This window comes from Spinacia oleracea, chromosome 6 (assembly GCF_020520425.1).
Source record: "Spinacia oleracea cultivar Varoflay chromosome 6, BTI_SOV_V1, whole genome shotgun sequence".
Lineage (NCBI taxonomy): Eukaryota > Viridiplantae > Streptophyta > Magnoliopsida > Caryophyllales > Amaranthaceae > Spinacia > Spinacia oleracea.
In genome coordinates this window covers 43,907,415-43,927,617 of record NC_079492.1, presented here as the reverse complement: position 1 = coordinate 43,927,617, position 20,203 = coordinate 43,907,415, and the positions used below count along the sequence as shown (strand labels likewise).

The following is a 20,203-nucleotide window of genomic DNA, read 5'->3' as shown; positions in this document are numbered from 1 at the left end:
TGTGTCCATTCCTTGGTCGTCCACTTCATTTGACGAGCATGTCTAGTGGCAATCATACCTAGTGATTGACTTGCGTCAATCAATATCATTGTAGACACGCTCGTCAAAGAACGTGACGACCATAGAAGTGCCTAGCGCATACTTAGTTGCCCGCGGCAAGAATGTCCTTGGAACAAAGGTTGTTTGCTGCAGCATTTCATGCCATTCATTCCTTGGTCGCCAACTTCATCTGACGAGCAGGTTATACTTGTTGATTAGCTTGCGTCAACCAATTCACTTTAGACATGATCGTCAGATGAACTGACGACCATACCTATTGATTGGAAGCATCGTTGATAAGAGAAACCAAAGTGCGAAAAACACATAAACACGAGATAAAGAAGCAACGAACAACCCTACTCATAAAACAACGGCCATAGTTAGGCGTGCAAAAGTAGGAAAAGAAAATGAAATTGTTGTGTGCTCAGCAGGCACAATAGTACACACGCCAGCGGCGCAAAATACAGAGATAGAAATTGTTTTTGCCCTCAGGCATAAGAACATTAAAAAAGATTTTTTATAAAAGCAGGAGGTAGCAAACTCCCGGGGCGGCTGCCCGAGACGCTCAGCAGCCAACACAGCAGCACTGTGCTCTAAACACCGCTGAAACCACGCGGGGTCATGCTCCTCCATGTGGTTCTCCAAGGCATGCTTGACGGCATCCTTCACAGCCTGCTCCCCTTGGTCATAGGACTCGTGGAGACGCTCTCTCAAGGTGGGAACCTGCGACCTAGCAGTTTCCAGCTCTCCCTTAAGCCACTCAGCATGTCCGGCTGCTTCCTTGACTTGAGGGTACTCTTGAAGTTGTTCTTGGAGCGTCTGTATTTCCGCCGCGGCCTTCTTGCCTTCCTCCACCATCTCCATTATGTCCTTGTCCTGCTTCAAGATCCTTTTCAGCAGCTCCACCTTGTTGGATTTTAACGATGCCAACTCCTTCGCCTGAAGATCTATGGTCGTCTGCATTTCCAAGCGGACCTCCTCAATTGACTTGAAAGCATAATCACCATGATGAACGGACACATCCACCTGAGTTTTGAGCTCCTCAGCCGTGTTGGTCTTCCAACTCTTGCAAAACTCCATGCGGCAGAACAACTACAAAAAGATCTATATGTTAGTAAACAGTCCAAAAAACATTTACATACAGGTAAATTTAATAATCAATGCAGACAAACTCACGTCAAGTAGGCTGGCTTGGACGGCACCAAATTGAGCATCTGTCCAACGACCAGGAAGAGAAGTGACATATTCTTTTGGGACGACCTTAAAAACCTTGCGGCATATAGCCGCCCTTTCCCTTGACGAATAGTGAGGAGTAGCGGGGATATTCTCGCCTCTGTCAGAGATGCTTCCTTCCCTTTGTCTTCTCTAGCTATAGGAAAAACAAATGGCCTTAGGATGACACAGAGAGTAAGAAGAACTTCCAGATGAGGCTCGATACGTCTGTACGACGTTCGAGTAAAACTTACCACCCGATGACCTAGCTCGGCGGGCCACCTCTGCAGGGATTTGAGGACGGACGTTAGCCGGAGTTCCAGCTAAAGGATCCGCTGGCTCAATTTGGAGCCCACCCGACTTCGATTTGGACACCAAGTCCACAACCGAGGAAGGCTTATCCACTGCTTGCTCGTCCTCAGCAGGGTGACCACCCTCGGCGGCCTGTGATTCCTCCTTCTTTGCTAGACGAAAGGGTTTGGGCCGTGGCTTCTTAAAGCTGCCCGGGGTCTCCGAATCAGCCGGCAACGACCTCTTCTTCAGCTGCGAAAGAGTGGTCCCTTTCGCTCTCGCAGCCGCCTTGGCCGCATCCTTCGCTTGCTAACAAAGAATACAAGGCAAACTCAGAAAATTGATGGATCACAAGCCACTCTCAAAGTGGGGGCACATCACCGAAAGAGGAGTTCGTCCATACATTAGTGACGAGGCGTATCTTTGTGATCACAAGCCATTCTCAAAGAAGTGGCTCGTCACCAAAAGAGACGTTCGTCCATACATTAGTAATGGAGCGTATCTTTGTGATCACAAGCCACTCTCAAAGAGGTGGCTCGTCACCAAAAGAGACGCTCGTCCATACATTAGTGACGAGGCGTATCTTTGTGATCACAAGCCACTCTCAAAGAAGTGGCTCGTCACCAAAAGAGACGCTCGTCCATACATTAGTGACGAGGCGTATCTTTGTGATCACAAGCCACTCTCAAAGAGGTGGCTGGTCACCAAAAGAAACGCTCGTCCATACATTAGTGACGAGGCGTATCTTTGTGATCACAAGCCACTCTCAAAGAGGTGTCTCGTCTGAAGGAAATAATGCCCTTGGTCCAAGTATGCATTCTATGATAAGTCTAATAAATGCAGTTCAGTATTGATTAACAAGTTAATAATTCAGTGAGATCAAGTGAGCTGAATGCCTAGCTAGAGGCCGCTTCAGTTCAAGTGGAATTAATGATATTAATCCACAGCTTACTCTTGACTGAACCCGTAGGGTCACACAAATAGTACGTAAACGGATCAAGTATTTAATGGCATTAAATACTCCATCTATAAATATTCGGAATCGACGGATCTTGGTTTCAGTGGGAGCTGAGATCGTCACAGGCAAGAAATGAATACTCCGGAAACGATGATATTGCCGGAAACGGAAATATGGATCGTATCGGAAATATAAATATTATCCAAGTCGTAGATGTTGCCGGAAACGGAAACATGGTATGTATCGGAAAATATTATCGGAAATGGAAATATTGCCAGAACCGGAAATATTGCCGGAAACGGAAATATTGTCAGAATCGGAAATATTATCGGAATCGGAAAATAATTCCGGAAACGGAAATATTAAATATTTGTTCGAAACGGAAATTAATTCCGGAATCGGAAATGTTAAATATTGTTCGTATCGGAAATGAATTCCGGAATCGGAAATTTAATCGGAAGCGTATCGTACGAATAAGCATCGGACGAGGCCTGCCGGACGAGGGCCCAGCTCGAAGCCAGGCCATCGCCCAGCAAGCCAAACGCGCGCCACAAGCCCAGCCAAGGCAGCGCCCAGGCCTACCGCAAGGCAGGCCCAGCGCGCGCCAAGGCCGCGGCTGCGTGGGCCTCGCTGCGTGGGCTGCTGCTCGCACGCACGCGCATGGGCGGCCCATCGTGGCTGCCGTGTGTGTGTGTGTGAGTTTGTGTTCATGCACGATTCCTAAAACGTGCAGAGTTCGGTTAATGATTAAATTCCTAATTCTATTTGATAAATTAATTAATTAGAGTTCTTGTAGGATTCTAAGTTTAATTAATTCGTATCCTAATAGGATTCCAATTCTCTTTCCATACCCATATAAATATGTGGCCTGGGTTCACAATTTATAACGAGTTTTAAAGTATTCAAAGTGAGTTTTTGAGAGAAAAATTCAGTCACACATCTTGCTCAAAAGTGCCGAAAATTCTAGTACCTTAAGGGCGATTCTAGTTGGTCAATCTTAAGGCGGATCCGGACGTGCTGTGGACTATCTACGGAGGGACGACACTTGGAGTCCTAAAGACTTGTTCTTGCTCGGTTCGGGCGCAGCTAGGGAGGGCACGCAACAAAGAGTATGCATCTAAATTATGCTATATGATTATGTGTAAATAATATGTATTCCTGGGTTAATGGTTGTTTCCGCATGATTTATGTAATATCATATGTATCATAACCTAACAGTGGTATCACGAGCCCCTTATTATTTTCATAATCTAATTTGCATGAACATGGTTAAATATTACAAATTTGCAAGAATTAAAAGGGGTGATTAATTTTCGTAATTGTTAATTAATTGCAAATTGCGTTTATTTAATTATACGTACGCAGTTTTTCGGCAGTTTCTTCGTTACTCATCCAAATCGAGTGATTTTTGTGTCAATTCCGCATGTAAAAGGCATTCTAAAATTTTGACAAAAGTAGTATTTTTCTGCCGAACCCAGAATTCTCAAATTCGAAGCCTAACTATGACTTTTCGAAGGTTTTAGTTTTTCGAATGCAAAATTTCGTAAATTTAAGATGTTAAATTAAATATTTGCGATTCTTGTTGATAAATCTTGAATTTTTGATTGACCTACTGTATATGTTTAACAAGTTTGAATGCCTAGCCTTGTTAATTATGCAATCTAATTTGTAATTATGATTAATTTGTTGAAAATTAGAATAATTTAGAATTAATTTGATTTTCATAATTAATTATAATTTAATTAGAAACCTATGATTAAAAACCACCATAAAAATTGTAAATTTATGATAAATTTTAAATTTTTATGACCTAGACTTGAATCCATAACAATCGGAAATCAATTGAATAATAAATTTTCGATTTTTTCGCCCTAAAATTATGAAATTAATATTATTTATTAATTTGTCATTAATTTTAAATATAAATTTTAAATTTTATGCGATTCGTTCATATAACTTGCACGCACAAAGCAATGGACGCTTCGTGTTACCCTTAAGGGGTGTTGTATAGTGCGGGCATACGACGACGAGCAAGGGAGCTCGTCGCCCGTGCGGCACCAATGCAATGAGCAAGGCATGGTGCACGAGCACAAGGCAGCAGCCCTGCCTTGTGTCGTGGGCCACGAGCTATGAACAAATGGGCATGGGCGAAAGGCAAGCCAAGGCAGTCGCGTGTGGGCAGCAAGCGAGCTGCGCCACAATGCGCACTGCCTCGCGCAAGAGCGCGCAGCGAGCGCAAGCTCGCGTGCCACGAGCGCTGCGCCCAGCGTTGCTCGCGCGCACAGCGAGCGATGTCGCGCGCCCAGCGAGCGATGTCGCGCGCACAGCGAGCGATGGCTCGCGCGCGCAACGAGCGATGGCTCGCGCGCACAGCGAGCGATGGCTCGCGCGCACAGCGAGCAATGGCTCGCGCGGACAGCGAGCTATGGAGCGCGCACAGCGAGCGCTGGCGAGCGCGCACTGCGAGCGATGGCTCGCGTGCGACGAGCGCTGGCGCGCGCGCAGCGAGCACCACAGCGTGCGATGGCTTGCGATGGGAGATGCAGCAGCTATGCGACGAGCGCATGGGCTGCGCGCACATGGCCAGCAATGGCTGTGTGCGTGCGGCCCATGGGCGTGCAATTCGTAGGGTGTTTGCGTTACGATTAGATCGTTTTGAATGTTTAATTTGAAAATTTCAGTTCGCGTAATTTTAATTAATTTTAAAATTAATAATTTAAATTATTTTCTTGGATTTTAATTTTGAATATTGTAATTATAATAAATTTTATTTATTCTAATTATTTTACTAAAATTAAAATCATGAATTAATTTAAATAACGACTGAAATTAAATTAAACTTTTTGGATTCAATTATAAATTTATATGAGCTTTAAATTTTAATTAAATTTGTATGTTTCCGGTTAGACTAGAAATACATTTTTATGTTTAAAATTAGTAAAGCATATGAATTTATTGGTTTAAGTACGTGGGAGCGCTTTTTAGTCATAAACTCTTGATTAGGTCTACAAATCCTTAAGGTTAAAACAACTTGATTAGAATTAATAAGGACTGAATAATTGGTAGATTATTAGTGCCCTTGATTAATTGCTGCAAATGTTTACGTGATGCATAATGTGTTTTACTAACCAGCTATGTGGGCCATTCATGATAATGAATGGGTGAATGGTATATATTGTATATGTACTGTTTTGCAGGTTATGAAGTGACTAGTATGGCCCAAATAGGATAGAAAATATGGTATGCGTACCATTAATTTGAATGTAATTGGTCTAAAGTACCAAAGTTATTTTTCAATTCAAATATGGTCTGCGTACCATCAAATAGTTGTAATTAGTTATAGCTTATCCTATTTGAAGAAAATGGTGCCTCCCACGCAGATTTTCAAGACGGACTTTGAAGTCAAAGCTTCAAGATGAAGTCGGGCCATACTAGATCACATTTATCTTATGCATGCTTTAAGTTATTTATTGCTTTAAATATGTCTTAATTATGCGTAAGATTGTGGCTTGATTATGTTGCATGATTAAGGATTTTAGTTCACTTAAAATCTAACCAACATAGTAAGAGCCTTAAGTTCCAAACTTAAAAATTGAGTTAAAAGGTGCCATGCCAAAATATACACTTGCTTGGATATCCTTTACATCAATCTAGTAATAGTTTTCGCTCATCGAGGTGTTACTTATTGGTCCTAAAGGGGCAAGGTACACAAATAATTGTGAGTACATGTTAGTTTTGGTGAAACTCAACGATATAAGTAAGGAGTCCTTTTATGTCGTGGCAAAATCGATAGGTTTACCTAATAAGTTCTTAGACGTACCTATCAACCAAGAATAGTTTCTAGACTATTAGCAAAAGGCTTTTGCTTACCTAAGATGTTTTAGGATTAAGTCGACAAACTGTGTTTAGTTCTTCAATGATTTTAGGATCTTGGAATCATTTTATTCACACCTGCCGGAACACATAACTTGAATAAAATGCTTAATAAACATTGAATTATGCATGTATGCTAGAATTTAAGTTTATTAAGAGAAACTGTGAATGGTTATTTATTTGTTTATTCTTTTCAATTGTAGTTTTTAATATGGCAAACAACAATTCATTCAACATTCGATCAATTCTCGAAAAGGAGAAGTTGAACGGGAAAAACTTCCTTGACTGGCAAAGGAACTTGCAAATAGTTCTTATGCAGGAAGAAAAGGAGTATGTCCTATATGAGGCGATGCCCGAAGCTGCAGGCGACGGGGTCACTCAGGCAGCCCTCAATCGTTGGATTGATGCCAACAAGGATGTGAAATGTCTAATGCTCGCCACCATGAGTGCGGATCTGCAGAAAACGTTCATCAACTCAGATGCTTTCACAATCATCAGTGAGTTGAAGAACATGTTCCAAGATCTGGCTCGAGTCGAAAGATTCGAGACTCATAGGCAAATTCTTGAGACCAAGCTTAAGAAAGGCGAGCCCGTAAGTCCACATGTTCTCAAAATGATTGGACTCATTGAGAATATGAGTCGGCTGGATCAGCAATTTTCTCAGGAAATGGCTATAGACACCATCCTCCATTCTCTTCATAGCGGGTATGATCAGTTCAAACTGAACTACAGTATGAATAGTCTGGACAAAACGCTCACTGAGCTTCACGGTATGCTGAAGACCGCTGAAAAGACGCTCAAAAGTGATAAGCAGGATGTGCTTATGGTGCGTGGGGGCAAGTTCAAGAAATCTGGAAAGAAGAGGAATGCTAAGAAAGGTGGCAACAAGGCCAGCCCAACTAAGCAAACTGGCGCCAAATCTGTAAAGAGGAAGGTCAGTCAACCCACTTCTGAATCCGAATGCTTCTACTGCAAGAAGAAGGGGCATTGGAAGAGAGATTGCTTGAAGGTAAAGGAAGATCAGAAGAACGGAACAGTCGTTCCATCTTCAGGTATTTTCGTTATAGACTGTATACTTGCTAATTCAACTTCTTGGGTATTAGATACTGGTTGTGGCTCACACTTATGTTCCAATCCACAGGGACTAAGAAGAAGTAGAAAGTTAAGCAAGGGTGAAGTCGACCTACGAGTGGGAAATGGAGCACGGATTGCTGCATTAGCTGTAGGAACTTACTATTTGTCGTTGCCCTCCGGGCTAGTTTTGGAACTGGAAGAATGTTTCCATGTTCCAAGTCTTACTAAAAACATCATTTCAGTTTCTTTCTTAGATGCTAAGGGATTTTCCTTTTTAATAAAAGACAATAGTGGTTCGTTTTATTTTAAAGAGATGTTTTATGGATCTGATAGATTAGTCAATGGACTTTATTTATTAGATCACGACAAACAAGTATATAACATAAATACCAAAAGGGCCAAAAAGGATGATTCAGATCTCACCTATCTGTGGCATTGTCGATTAGGCCATATAAACTTGAAACGCTTAGAAAGACTTCAAAATGAAGGAATTCTAGAACCATTTGACTTAGAGGATTATGGTAAATGCGAATCATGTTTACTTGGCAAAATGACAAAGCAACCTTTCTCTAAAGTTGGAGAAAGAGCAAATGAACTATTGGGTTTAATCCATACATATGTATGTGGACCAATGAGTACAAATGCTAGAGGTGGTTTCAGCTACTTTATCACTTTCACTGATGACTTCAGTAGGTATGGTTATGTCTACCTAATGAAGCATAAGTCTGAATCCTTTGACAAATTCAAGGAATTTCAGAGTGAAGTAGAGAATCAATTAGGCAAGAAGATTAAGGCACTGCGGTCTGATAGAGGCGGTGAATATCTGAGCTATGAATTTGATGACCATCTGAAAGAATGTGGAATTCTATCAGAATTGACTCCTCCTGGAACACCACAATGGAACGGTGTGTCGGAACGGAGGAACAGGACCTTGCTAGACATGGTCAGGTCAATGATGGGTCAGGCCGAACTTCCATTAGAATTTTGGGGACATGCACTAAATACAGCTGCACTCACTATAAATAGAGCTCCGTCTAAAGCTGTCGAAAAGACTCCATACGAATTATGGTTTGGAAAGCCTCCAAATGTGTCTTTTCTTAAGATTTGGGGATGTGAAGTATACGTCAAACGATTAATTTCAGACAAACTTCATCCAAAATCTGACAAATGTATCCTTGTGGGCTATCCAAAGGAAACAAAGGGGTATTACTTCTACAATACATCTGAGAACAAGGTGTTTGTTGCTCGAGATGGTGTCTTTTTGGAGAAAGATCACATTTCCAAAATGACAAGTGGGAGAAAAGTAGACCTCGAAGAAATTCGAGTCGAACAACAAACTCTAGAGAATGCTCAAGATGACATTCAGGATGAAACTCAGAGATCTTTAGAAGAATCTGGTGAGAATCATGGTCAATCTAGAAATGTTACCCCGCGTAGATCGCAAAGATATAGATCTCAACCGGAAAGGTACTTAGGTATTTTGACGAACGAGAGCTATGACGTTCTATTACTTGAAAGTGATGAACCTGCGACTTACAAACAAGCTATGACGAGCCCTAGCTCCAAGCAATGGCAAGAAGCCATGCAATCTGAATTAGACTCCATGTCTGAAAACCAAGTATGGGATTTGGTCGATTTGCCAGATGGCTACCAAGCCATTGGAAGCAAATGGGTTTTCAAACTGAAAAAGGACAAGGATGGGAAACTTGAAGTTTTCAAAGCTAGATTGGTTGCAAAAGGTTACAGGCAAGTCCACGGTGTGGATTACGATGAAACTTTTTCACCAGTTGCAATGCTAAAGTCTATTCGGATAATGTTAGCAATCGCTGAATATTACGATTACGAAATATGGCAGATGGATGTCAAAACTGCTTTCTTAAACGGCGTTTTAACAGAAACTGTGTTTATGACACAGCCTGAAGGTTTTGAGGATCCAAAGAATGCTAAAAAGGTATGCAAGCTAAAGAAGTCAATCTACGGATTGAAGCAGGCATCCAGGAGCTGGAATATACGTTTCGATGAAGCAGTCAGTGACTTTGGTTTCATCAAGAACGCAGACGAATCTTGTGTATACAAGAAGGTCAGTGGGAGCAAAATTGCTTTCCTAGTATTATATGTCGACGACATATTACTTATCGGAAATGACATTCCTATTTTGAACTCTGTCAAGATTTGGCTTGGGAAATGTTTTTCGATGAAGGATCTAGGAGAAGCACAGTACATATTGGGCATCAAGATTTACAGAGATAGATCTAAAAGGATGATTGGACTTAGTCAAAGCACTTATATCAATAAGGTGCTTGATAGGTTCAAGATGGCGGACTCCAAGCGAGGCTACCTACCCATGTCTTATGGAATGACTCTAAGCAAGACTCAGTGCCCAAAAACACTTGATGAGCGTAGACGAATGAATGGGATTCCATATGCATCATTGATTGGTTCAATAATGTATGCTATGATATGTACACGCCCGGATGTTGCGTACGCACTCAGTGCTACGAGCAGATACCAGTCAGACCCAGGAGAGGCGCATTGGACTGCTGCCAAGAACATTCTGAAGTACCTAAAAAGGCACAAAGATGACTTCCTGGTCTATGGTGGAGATGATGAATTAATTGTTAAAGGCTATACGGACGCAAGTTTCCAAACCGACAAAGATGATTTCAGATCACAGTCTGGGTTTGTCTTCTGCCTCAACGGAGGAGCAGTAAGCTGGAAAAGTGCTAAGCAAAGCACCATTGCGGATTCTACAACTGAAGCGGAGTACATTGCTGCACATGAAGCAGCAAAGAAAGCTATATGGCTAAGGAAGTTCATAGGTGAACTTGGTGTAGTCCCCTCCATTAAAGGACGAATAGCCCTGTATTGTGACAATAACGGAGCTATTGCACAGGCAAAAGAGCCTAGACACCACCAGAGAGTCAAGCATGTACTTCGTAGATTTCACCTTCTACGAGAGTTCGTTGAAAGAAAAGAAGTCGAGATAAGCAAGATTGGAACTGATGACAACATATCAGATCCATTAACTAAACCTCTGCCGCAAGCGAAGCACAACTCGCACACTGCAGCTATGGGAATCAAGCATATTGGAGAATGGCTTTGATGTCTCTATTTAATGTTTTAAAGTTTTAGAGTTTAAATCTTTGTAAAACATTATTGGTTAATCATTCACAATAAATGAAAAGTATTCATTTTTCCATTTAATTTGTGGTTTATTAAATGATGAGTCCCTTCAATTTGACGATATATTCAAGATAGACTGTCAGGACCAGTCCTGTGACTAAGAAATGTCTATCAAGTGAACTTGAATGTCAAAGGTTGAAAATGGTCCCTAATCGAAGTTTTCTATAAAATTGGACGCATAGAAAACGTTAGACGATTAGAATGCAAGATGACTAGTAGTTCTGTTTCTTGAACTATGTGGACATGGCAATGTCATAATCATTTGCATAGATACTTACTTTGGGAAGATTAGTATCGGACAAGACCTATGAAACTTTACTGTAAGAGATGAAAATCTGTCATAAGTAAATTTCATTAAATTATTAGACACTAAATCCTCAATACCTGAGTGATTTGAGATTACTTGTTTGAGAACTGGTTGCTTTGACGTTGACCAACCGTCGCACCGTAAAAGGAGGCTATAAAGGCAACGCTCAGGTAATCACCTATCAAACGAAGTCTAATCTCAAGATCGCAAGATTGGGATTGTCCTCCCATAAATCGGGATGAGATGCTTAAAAGTTGTACAAGGCCACTCGGAGAGCTAGAAACTGTGAAATGCATGGCCGTGCTCGGATGAATCATAGGCTATGATTATCTGTTTATTTGATCAGTTGAACTCTGAAACCGAGGAACACCTCTGGACATAATAAGGATGACAACTCTTACCTTATGTTCAAGAGCAAGCATCGAGCGACAAAGGAATTAGGAAATGCACACTTGTCCCTAAGGACAAGTGGGAGACTGAAGGAAATAATGCCCTTGGTCCAAGTATGCATTCTATGATAAGTCTAATAAATGCGGTTCAGTATTGATTAACAAGTTAATAATTCGGTGAGATCAAGTGAGCTGAATGCCTAGCTAGAGGCCGCTTCAGTTCAAGTGGAATTAATGATATTAATCCACAGCTTACTCTTGACTGAACCCGTAGGGTCACACAAATATTACGTAAACGGATCAAGTATTTAATGGCATTAAATACTCCATCTATGAATATTCGGAATCGACGGATCTTGGTTTCAGTGGGAGCTGAGATCGTCACAGGCAAGAAATGAATACTCCGGAAACGATGATATTGCCGGAAGCGGAAATATGGATCGTATCGGAAATATAAATATTATCCAAGTCGTAGATGTTGCCGGAAACGGAAACATGGTACGTATCGGAAAATATTATCGGAAATGGAAATATTGCCAGAATCGGAAATATTGCCGGAAACGGAAATATTGTCAGAATCGGAAATATTATCGGAATCGGAAAATAATTCCGGAAACGGAAATATTAAATATTTGTTCGAAACGGAAATTAATTCCGGAATCGGAAATGTTAAATATTGTTCGTATCGGAAATGAATTCCGGAATCGGAAATTTAATCGGAAGCGTATCGTACGAATAAGCATCGGACGAGGCCTGCCGGACGAGGGCCCAGCTCGAAGCCAGGCCATCGCCCAGCAAGCCAAACGCGCGCCACAAGCCCAGCCAAGGCAGCGCCTAGGCCTACCGCAAGGCAGGCCCAGCGCGCGCCAAGGCCGCGGCTGCGTGGGCCTCGCTGCGTGGGCTGCTGCTCGCACGCACGCGCATGGGCGGCCCATCGTGGCTGCCGTGTGTGTGTGTGTGAGTTTGTGTTCATGCACGATTCCTAAAACGTACAGAGTTCGGTTAATGATTAAATTCCTAATTCTATTTGATAAATTAATTAATTAGAGTTCTTGTAGGATTCTAAGTTTAATTAATTCGTATCCTAATATGATTCCAATTCTCTTTCCATACCCCTATAAATATGTGGCCTGGGTTCACAATTTATAACGAGTTTTAAAGTATTCAAAGTGAGTTTTTGAGAGAAAAATTCAGTCACACATCTTGCTCAAAAGTGCCGAAAATTCTAGTACCTTAAGGGCGATTCTAGTTGGTCAATCTTAAGGCGGATCCGGACGTGCTGTGGACTATCTACGGAGGGACGACACTTGGAGTCCTAAAGACTTGTTCTTGCTCGGTTCGGGCGCAGCTAGGGAGGGCACGCAACAAAGAGTATGCATCTAAATTATGCTATATGATTATGTGTAAATAATATGTATTCCTGGGTTAATGGTTGTTTCCGCATGATTTATGTAATATCATATGTATCATAACCTAACATCGTCACCAAAAGAGACGCTCGTCCAAACATTAGTGACGAGGCATATCTTTGTGATCACAAGCCACTCTCAAAGAAGTGTCTCGTCACCAAAAGAGACGCTCGTCCAAACATTAGTAACGAGGCGTATCTTTGTGATCACAAGCCACTCTCAAAGAGGTGGCTCGTCACCAAAAGAGACGCTCGTCCATACATTAGTGACGAGGCGTATCTTTGTGATCACAAGCCACTCTCAAAGAAGTGGCTCGTCACCAAAAGAGACGCTCGTCCATACATTAGTGACGAGGCGTATCTTTCTGAGCACAAGCCACTCTCAAAGAAGTGGCTCGTCATCAAAAGAGACACTCGTCCATACATTAGTGACGAGGCGTATCTTTGTGATCACAAGCCACTCTCAAAGAGGTGGCTCGTCACCAAAAGAGACGCTCGTCCATACATTAGTGATGAGGCGTATCTTTGTGATCACAAGCCACTCTCAAAGAGGTGGCTCGTCACCAAAAGAGACGCTCGTCCAAGCATTAGTGACGAGGCGTATCTTTGTGATCACAAGCCACTCTCAAAGAGGTGGCTCGTCATCAAAAGAGACGCTCGTCCAAACATTAGTGACGAGGCGTATCTTTGTGATCACAAGCCACTCTCAAACAGGTGGCTCGTCACTAAAAAATAACGCTCGTCATTAATATATAACGAAGCGTACTTCAGCAAACACAAACCATAATTTATCACAGTGACTCGTCCACCCGAAAGACGCGGGTACTTTACACGATCCTTGTAAAAAAGAACAAAGTGGAAAGAAATCAAAAGGTTTGTTACTCACCTTCTCCTCCAACTTGGCCTTGGCCTTCTTCATTTTGGCCTCGTAGATGTCGGCCATCCAGTCAGTCATATCGCCTTTGCCTTTATCTGCTTCAGACAGCTTACTCATTCCTTCTTCTGCACACAAAAAGGAGTAATGGTTAGAGAAAGAATGGAACAAAGTCAGATGGCATATAACCTAACATTCTACCTTGGGTCATGGAATACCCTAAACCCACATCAGCCAAAAACGCTTCATCCCGTAATTGGCTTATGTGCGGTAACCACTCGGCCGGCACATGAAATATCTTATCAGCAGTCAGATGGTAGGTGTTGGCCTTAAACAACACCATTATGTGATCCCACTCATCCGCGGTGAGGGGCGGGAGAGCCTCGTCATGCTCCATGTAATTTTCCGTGCGACTCCAGCGGCTCATTCTATCATACATCTCCTCGCCGTCAGTATGAAACACGACCCATCTCTTCCTCCACTTATGCCATTTGTTGAGCTTATCCACCACAGTTTGGTAGCTGCCTCGGCTGCTTAGGTTAAACCACCCCTAGGCGGCCTTAGGAGAACGGGAGATAGAAACCAAATGCAAGAAAGCATTGAAAGACGGCTGCACATTGTTCAGCGCGCATTTGGCAATATAGCCGAATATGTCCGCCCAGGAATTTGGGGTCAGTTGAGCCACCCCAATGTTGAACCCATCTAGCACCTCCACAACAAATGGATTTGGAGGGAACCTCATGCCCAGCTTAATGGTGGCGGCATAAACGAGAAACTCTCCCTCAGCTCGGCCAGCAGGCTAACCGTTGAGTCCAAGCCAGCCGGCACCAGCATCTGATACCCCTCGCCGACGCAGAGGTCGTCTCTCATTTCGGCCCCTTTCTTCTCCAGCCACCTCATCCAGCCAATGTCTGGATGAATCTCCGAAGGGAGAAGCTGAGCTTCTTCTCGGCCCCTCGGCCTAACTATTGTTTGAGCAGCCTCCTGCTCCTCGGCAACCAAAGGCAGTAGAGCTACGCTCGGCTCCCCGACTGCCCGGCTCGCTGTATGCTCGGACGAGCTTGCTGTTTGATCCCCCTCAGCCTCGGCATATTCATTGATCTCTTAAAAGAGATCGGCATACTCCTCGTCTACTACCGGGTCAGTGGAAGAATACCTCTCCATAGGAGGTGTAGCCGGCCCCTCTTGCAAACCCAGACAAGTAGGTTCCGTCGTCTGCTTAGTTCATGCCATGCTCTCTGCATAGTGAACAGAGCACGGCTTAGGGGTGACTAACAATGAAGACAAAGACGTGACTGGGCGTCCTCCCAGACAAAGGATGAGCGGCTTAAATGCCTCATTAACCCAGTGAATCCTTACCTAATACTAAGGTGCCGACCTTTTACCAACAAAGATAATAAATGACGACCATATGACAAAAAACATGCAAAATAGGTAAAAACTAACCTTAAAAGATCTGAGAAGAAATTGGTGAAGAACAGATTGAGTCTGACGAAGAACAGATTGAATTTGATGAAGAACAGGTTGAATCTCACGGCGGCCGAAAATCGCCTACTAGTGGTTGATCTTCACCGAAAATCGCCTGTCTGGAACTTTGTGAAAATGAAACGTAAAAAATGAAAATTTACCTCCCCCTATATATAGAGAGGGGCAAAAAAGAGAAAAAGTGACACTTGTCACTATCTCAACACTTGTCCAAAAATGTATCTGAATATCAAGGGTCAAGAAGCGATATCTGAAAGATTGTTTCCAGAAATGCCCTTCTTGAGGGGCAAATGTTGTGGGCAAAATTACCATGCCAACTTGTACCAATAAAGATACGACACGTGGCACGTATTATGCCTCGTAAGCAAACCATACGCCTTTTTATCTGGAGTGTAGGTACTAAGTATCTACGGAGTATACGTATTTGTATTCATATACGAATAAATGTATGTATTCATGTCCATACATAAGTGGCATACTTGGAAAATGTTAGGTTATGATACATATGAACAACATAAATCATGCGGAAAAACCTATATGCCAGGATTCATATTAATTGCACATAATAATATAATTAGTCTAGGATGCTTACACTTTGTAGCGTGCCCTCCCTAGCTGCGCCCGAACCGAACAAGAACAAGTCTTTAGGACTCCAAGTGTCGTCCCTCTGTAGAAAGTCCACAGCACGTCCGGATCCGCCTTAAGCTTGACCAACTAGAATCGCCCTTAAGATACTTAGAATTTTCAGCTAGTATGTGGCAAGTGTTTGGCTGATTTTTGCTTGAAAATCTTACCTTTGAATACTTGAAAAAACTCGTCGATAAATTGTGAACCTAGGAACATATTTATAGAGTCATGGAAAGGGATTTAGAAACCTATTAGGATACCAATTAGTTTAATTAGAATCTCATTAAAACTCTATTAAACAAATTCTATCTATTAGGATTAGGATTTAATTAGAGAACGAATTCCATTAGCTTTAGGATTCGTATTGAACACAAGCGTTGCATGAGCACGAGCACGAGCACGAGCCGCACAGCCCGCGCAAGCCTTGCGGCCCACGCGAGATGCACAGCCCGCAGCCCACGAGCTCGCGCGCGCGCCATGGCCTTGCTGGGCCTGGCCTTGCGCTGGGCCTGGCGAGGCTTTGGCAGCGTTGTGTTGGGCGCTTGGCTTGCTGGATGCGGGCCTGGCTTCGTGTTGGGCCTTCGTCTAGCAAGTCTCGTCCGATGCTAATTCGTACGATGCACTTCCGATTAAATTCCCGATTCCGGAATTCATTTCCGATACGAACAATATTTAACATTTCCGATTCCGGAATTAATTTCCGTTACGAACAAATATTTAATATTTCCGTTTCCGGAATTATTTTCCGATTCCGATAATATTTCCGATTCTGACAATATTTCCGTTTCCGGCAATATTTCCGATTCCGGCAATATTTCCATTTCCGATAATATTTTCCGATACGTACCATGTTTCCGTTTCCGGCAACATCTACGACTTGGATAATATTTATATTTCCGATACGATCCATATTTCTGTTTCCGGCAATATCATCGTTTCCGGAGTATTCATTGTTTGCCTTTGACGATCTTAGCTCCCACTGAAACCAAGATCCGTCGATTCCGAATATCCATAGATGATGTATTTAATTCCATTAAATACTTGATCAGTTTACGTACTATTTGTGTGACCCTACGGGTTCAGTCAAGAATAAGATGTGGATTAATATCATTAATTCCACTTGAACTGAAGCGACCTCTCGCTAGGCATTCAGCTCACTTGATCTCACTGAATTATTAACTTGTTTAATTAATACTGAACCGCATTTATTTGACTTAACATTAAATGCATACTTGGACCAAGGGAATTATTTCCTTCAGCAAATACCTTATGATGGCACAAAATCCCAAAAAGCCCACTTATGTCCTAAAAGGCCAATAACTGCAAAAGGGAAAGGACACTTGTCCTCTCCTCCTACCTCAGCCAATCATATGAGGGAATATTAGGTCATTCTCCCCAAAACCTAGTACTATATAAAGCCTCATTTCCCAAGAAAAAAGGGTTACAATCACAACACAATCAGATATATTAATTGCTCTGCCTTCTCTCTACTTTCTCTCTCTACAAACACATACTTACTTAAGCATCGGAAGTCGGAGCGGAGATCGTATCGCAGGCTACCGGAAACCTCCAAGTCATCAGCTTACCGGAAAAACCCCACAACATGAAGAGTTTCTCCTATTTATTGCCAATGGAACCGACCCAGATGTTCTTTGAATTGGGTATTTGGTTTTGAATTTTAAAAGTTTGTTGAAAGAAAATTAACAATAAAAATAAAAAAATAAAATTGTTTGACTTGGTTTTGACTTGCTTAATTTTGCATCTTAAATTAACCGGCTTAAGAGGAACTGCTTACCTAGCATATTTGTAGAGTGAGTCTGTCTTCAACAATGGTAAGCTTCAACTATGTTTGCACACGTTTGTGTTTGTAATAGTCTATATGTACCATAGTTTTTGCCTTTGCCTTAGAGGAACTTCAATTTGCAATTACCTCAGCTTGATCATTCTGAGTTCCATCCTCATTTTCTCATGTTTTTCCCTATTTAAAGGCTTAGTCAAACTGTCAGCAATTTGATGATCAGTTTGGCAAAAATATAACTTAATTAATCCTTTCTCAAAATTATCTTTAAGGAAATGGTGTCTAATGTGGATATTGATGAGTGACATTTATGTCACTCATAGGATAGTAATTTAGGCACTATTTGAGTCGGTTTTATTATGTTTTTAGCAATTTTTAGCCTTTTTTCTACTTGATTTCTTATTTTAATTATTGATAGTTTAGTTTAGCGTTTTTAGCTAATTTTGATAGTTTTTAGATCTTAAATTGATAATTTATTTATTTTATTTGTTTTGTAATTTTATAGTTTAATTATTATAATTTTCTTTATTAATTTTCTATTTTATTTTCATCCTAATTAATTTTATTTTTATTGTTTTACTTTTGTTATATCTATGTTTATTTTTATATTTCTGATTCTAGCACCACTCATACTAGCACCAAGCTCCAGCAACACTCCACCACACCACCACCAACAATGCATCAACAAACAAGGCCAAAAGTCACCCAAAATCGCTGTCAAAACAGAGTAAAATACAGAGAAAAACAGAGTATATTGGTTCGTTCGAACCCGTATCGAGTTCGACCGAACCGAAAATTTAGAGTTCCGGATTGGATGAGGTTCGGTCAAACCTGAATGAAGTTCGCCCAAACCACAACTAAGTTCGACCGAACCTCCCTTATGTTCGACCGAACATTTAAGCGCTCAATTGTTGTATGGAATTAATGAAGTCACGTGGTTGCGCTCGTGGTTGAGGTTGATGGAAGATCGACGGTGATGATGGTTGAGGTTGATGGATGAATCGACGGTGATGATGATTGATTGATGAAGAATTAACGATGATGATGCGTGGGTGATGATGAGCGGTGGACGGTGATGATAATGGTTGATGAGATGATGATGATGAATGATTGATTGTGGGTGATGAGGATTGACGGTTGATGACGGCGGCTGGTGAGCAGCGCAACGGAGAAGAAAAGGGACGAAGAAGGCAAAGGAGGGGGAAGAGGTTTGGATCAAAAAGGAGGAAATGGCTGATCCATTTCTTTTGAGTGGGCTTTTAATTTTTTTGTCCTCATCCGTTTTTACTCCTTTTTCTTGGGAACCCTCTTTTCTTCTCTCTTTTTCCTTTTCTTATTCATTTTTTCCTTTTTTTTAACTTTTTCATTCTTTCTTTATTTACTTTTAGATTTTTATTTTTAGATTTTGTTTTCCATTTTTATTTTCTTTTTTTATATATTTTTCTTTTTTTTGTTTTCTTTTTAGCTTTGTAGTATAAATACTCTTTTACTTTTCTAATTTGGGATTACCATGTAAATACTTAGAATATTTTAGAGTTTATGTTTAGCTTTTAGAGAGATAAAGTGAGGAAAATAAATGAAAAATTAGGGCTTTTGAATTTAAGTGTGGCAATTTTGTTCAAGATTTCCACCATTAATCAATGAGAAATTTCTTACTCTCTCTCCTCATTTATTTATTTATTTATTGTTTTATTTATTGTTTTAATTAGTTTAATTGTTTTGGTTTAGTTTAATGATTCATGTTTAGATTAGTTGTTATTAATGTTTAGAATCATGTTTTTTTTTTTTTTGGTTCTACTACCAGGAGTTCCCACCGCCTTCGGCGAGTGGACTAATCTCCTCGATGGGCAGCATCCCTCCCAGTTGAGATTTTTTCCATTCCCAAGGCTCGAACCCGAGACCTTGGTTAAGGAGCAAGAGGCCCTTAACCACTCATGCCAACCTTGAAGGAAATAGTGCCCTTGGTCCAAGTATGCATATAATATTAAGTCTAATAAATGCGGTTCAGTATTAATTAACAAGTTAATAATTCAGTGAGATCAAGTGAGCTGAATGCCTAGCTAGAGGCCGCTTCAGTTCAAGTGGAATTAATGATATTAATCCACAGCTTACTCTTGACTGAACCCGTAGGGTCACACAAATAGTACGTAAACGGATCAAGTATTTAATGGCATTAAATACTCCATCTATGGATATTCGGAATCGACGGATCTTGGTTTCAGTGGGAGCTGAGATCCTCACAAAGCAAGAAATGAATACTCCGGAAACGATGATATTGCCGGAAACGGAAATATGGATCGTATCGGAAATATAAATATTATCCAAGTCGTAGATGTTGCCGGAAACGGAAACTTGGTACGTATCGGAAAATATTATCGGAAATGGAAATATTGCCGGAATCGGAAATATTGCCGAAATCGGAAATATTGTCAGAATCGGAAATATTATCGGAATCGGAAAATAATTCCGGAAACGGAAATATTAAATATTTGTTCGAAATGGAAATTAATTCCGGAATCGGAAATATTAAATATTGTTCGTATCGGAAATGAATTCCGGAATCGGGAAATTAATCGGAAGCGTATCGTACGAATTAGCATCGGACGAGGCCTGCCAGACGAAGGCCCAGCACGAAGCTGGGCCATCGCCCAGCAAGCCAGCGCGCCACAACGCACCAGCCAAGGC

The 20,203-nt window shown here is 41.5% G+C and overlaps 1 protein-coding gene across 1 annotated transcript; it reads right to left on the bottom strand.

Moving 5' to 3' along the window:
* Positions 1-272: 272 nt before the first annotated feature.
* Positions 273-14,378, bottom strand: LOC130463860 (uncharacterized). Its single transcript, XM_056833135.1, has 2 exons — positions 13,621-14,378; positions 273-1,131 (listed from the first exon to the last, which is right to left on the bottom strand). Exons 1-2 carry the CDS (start codon positions 13,726-13,728, stop codon positions 400-402), a joined length of 840 nt encoding a protein of 279 aa, XP_056689113.1. The 5' UTR covers positions 13,729-14,378; the 3' UTR covers positions 273-399.
* Between the last annotated feature and the right edge of the window lie 5,825 nt (positions 14,379-20,203).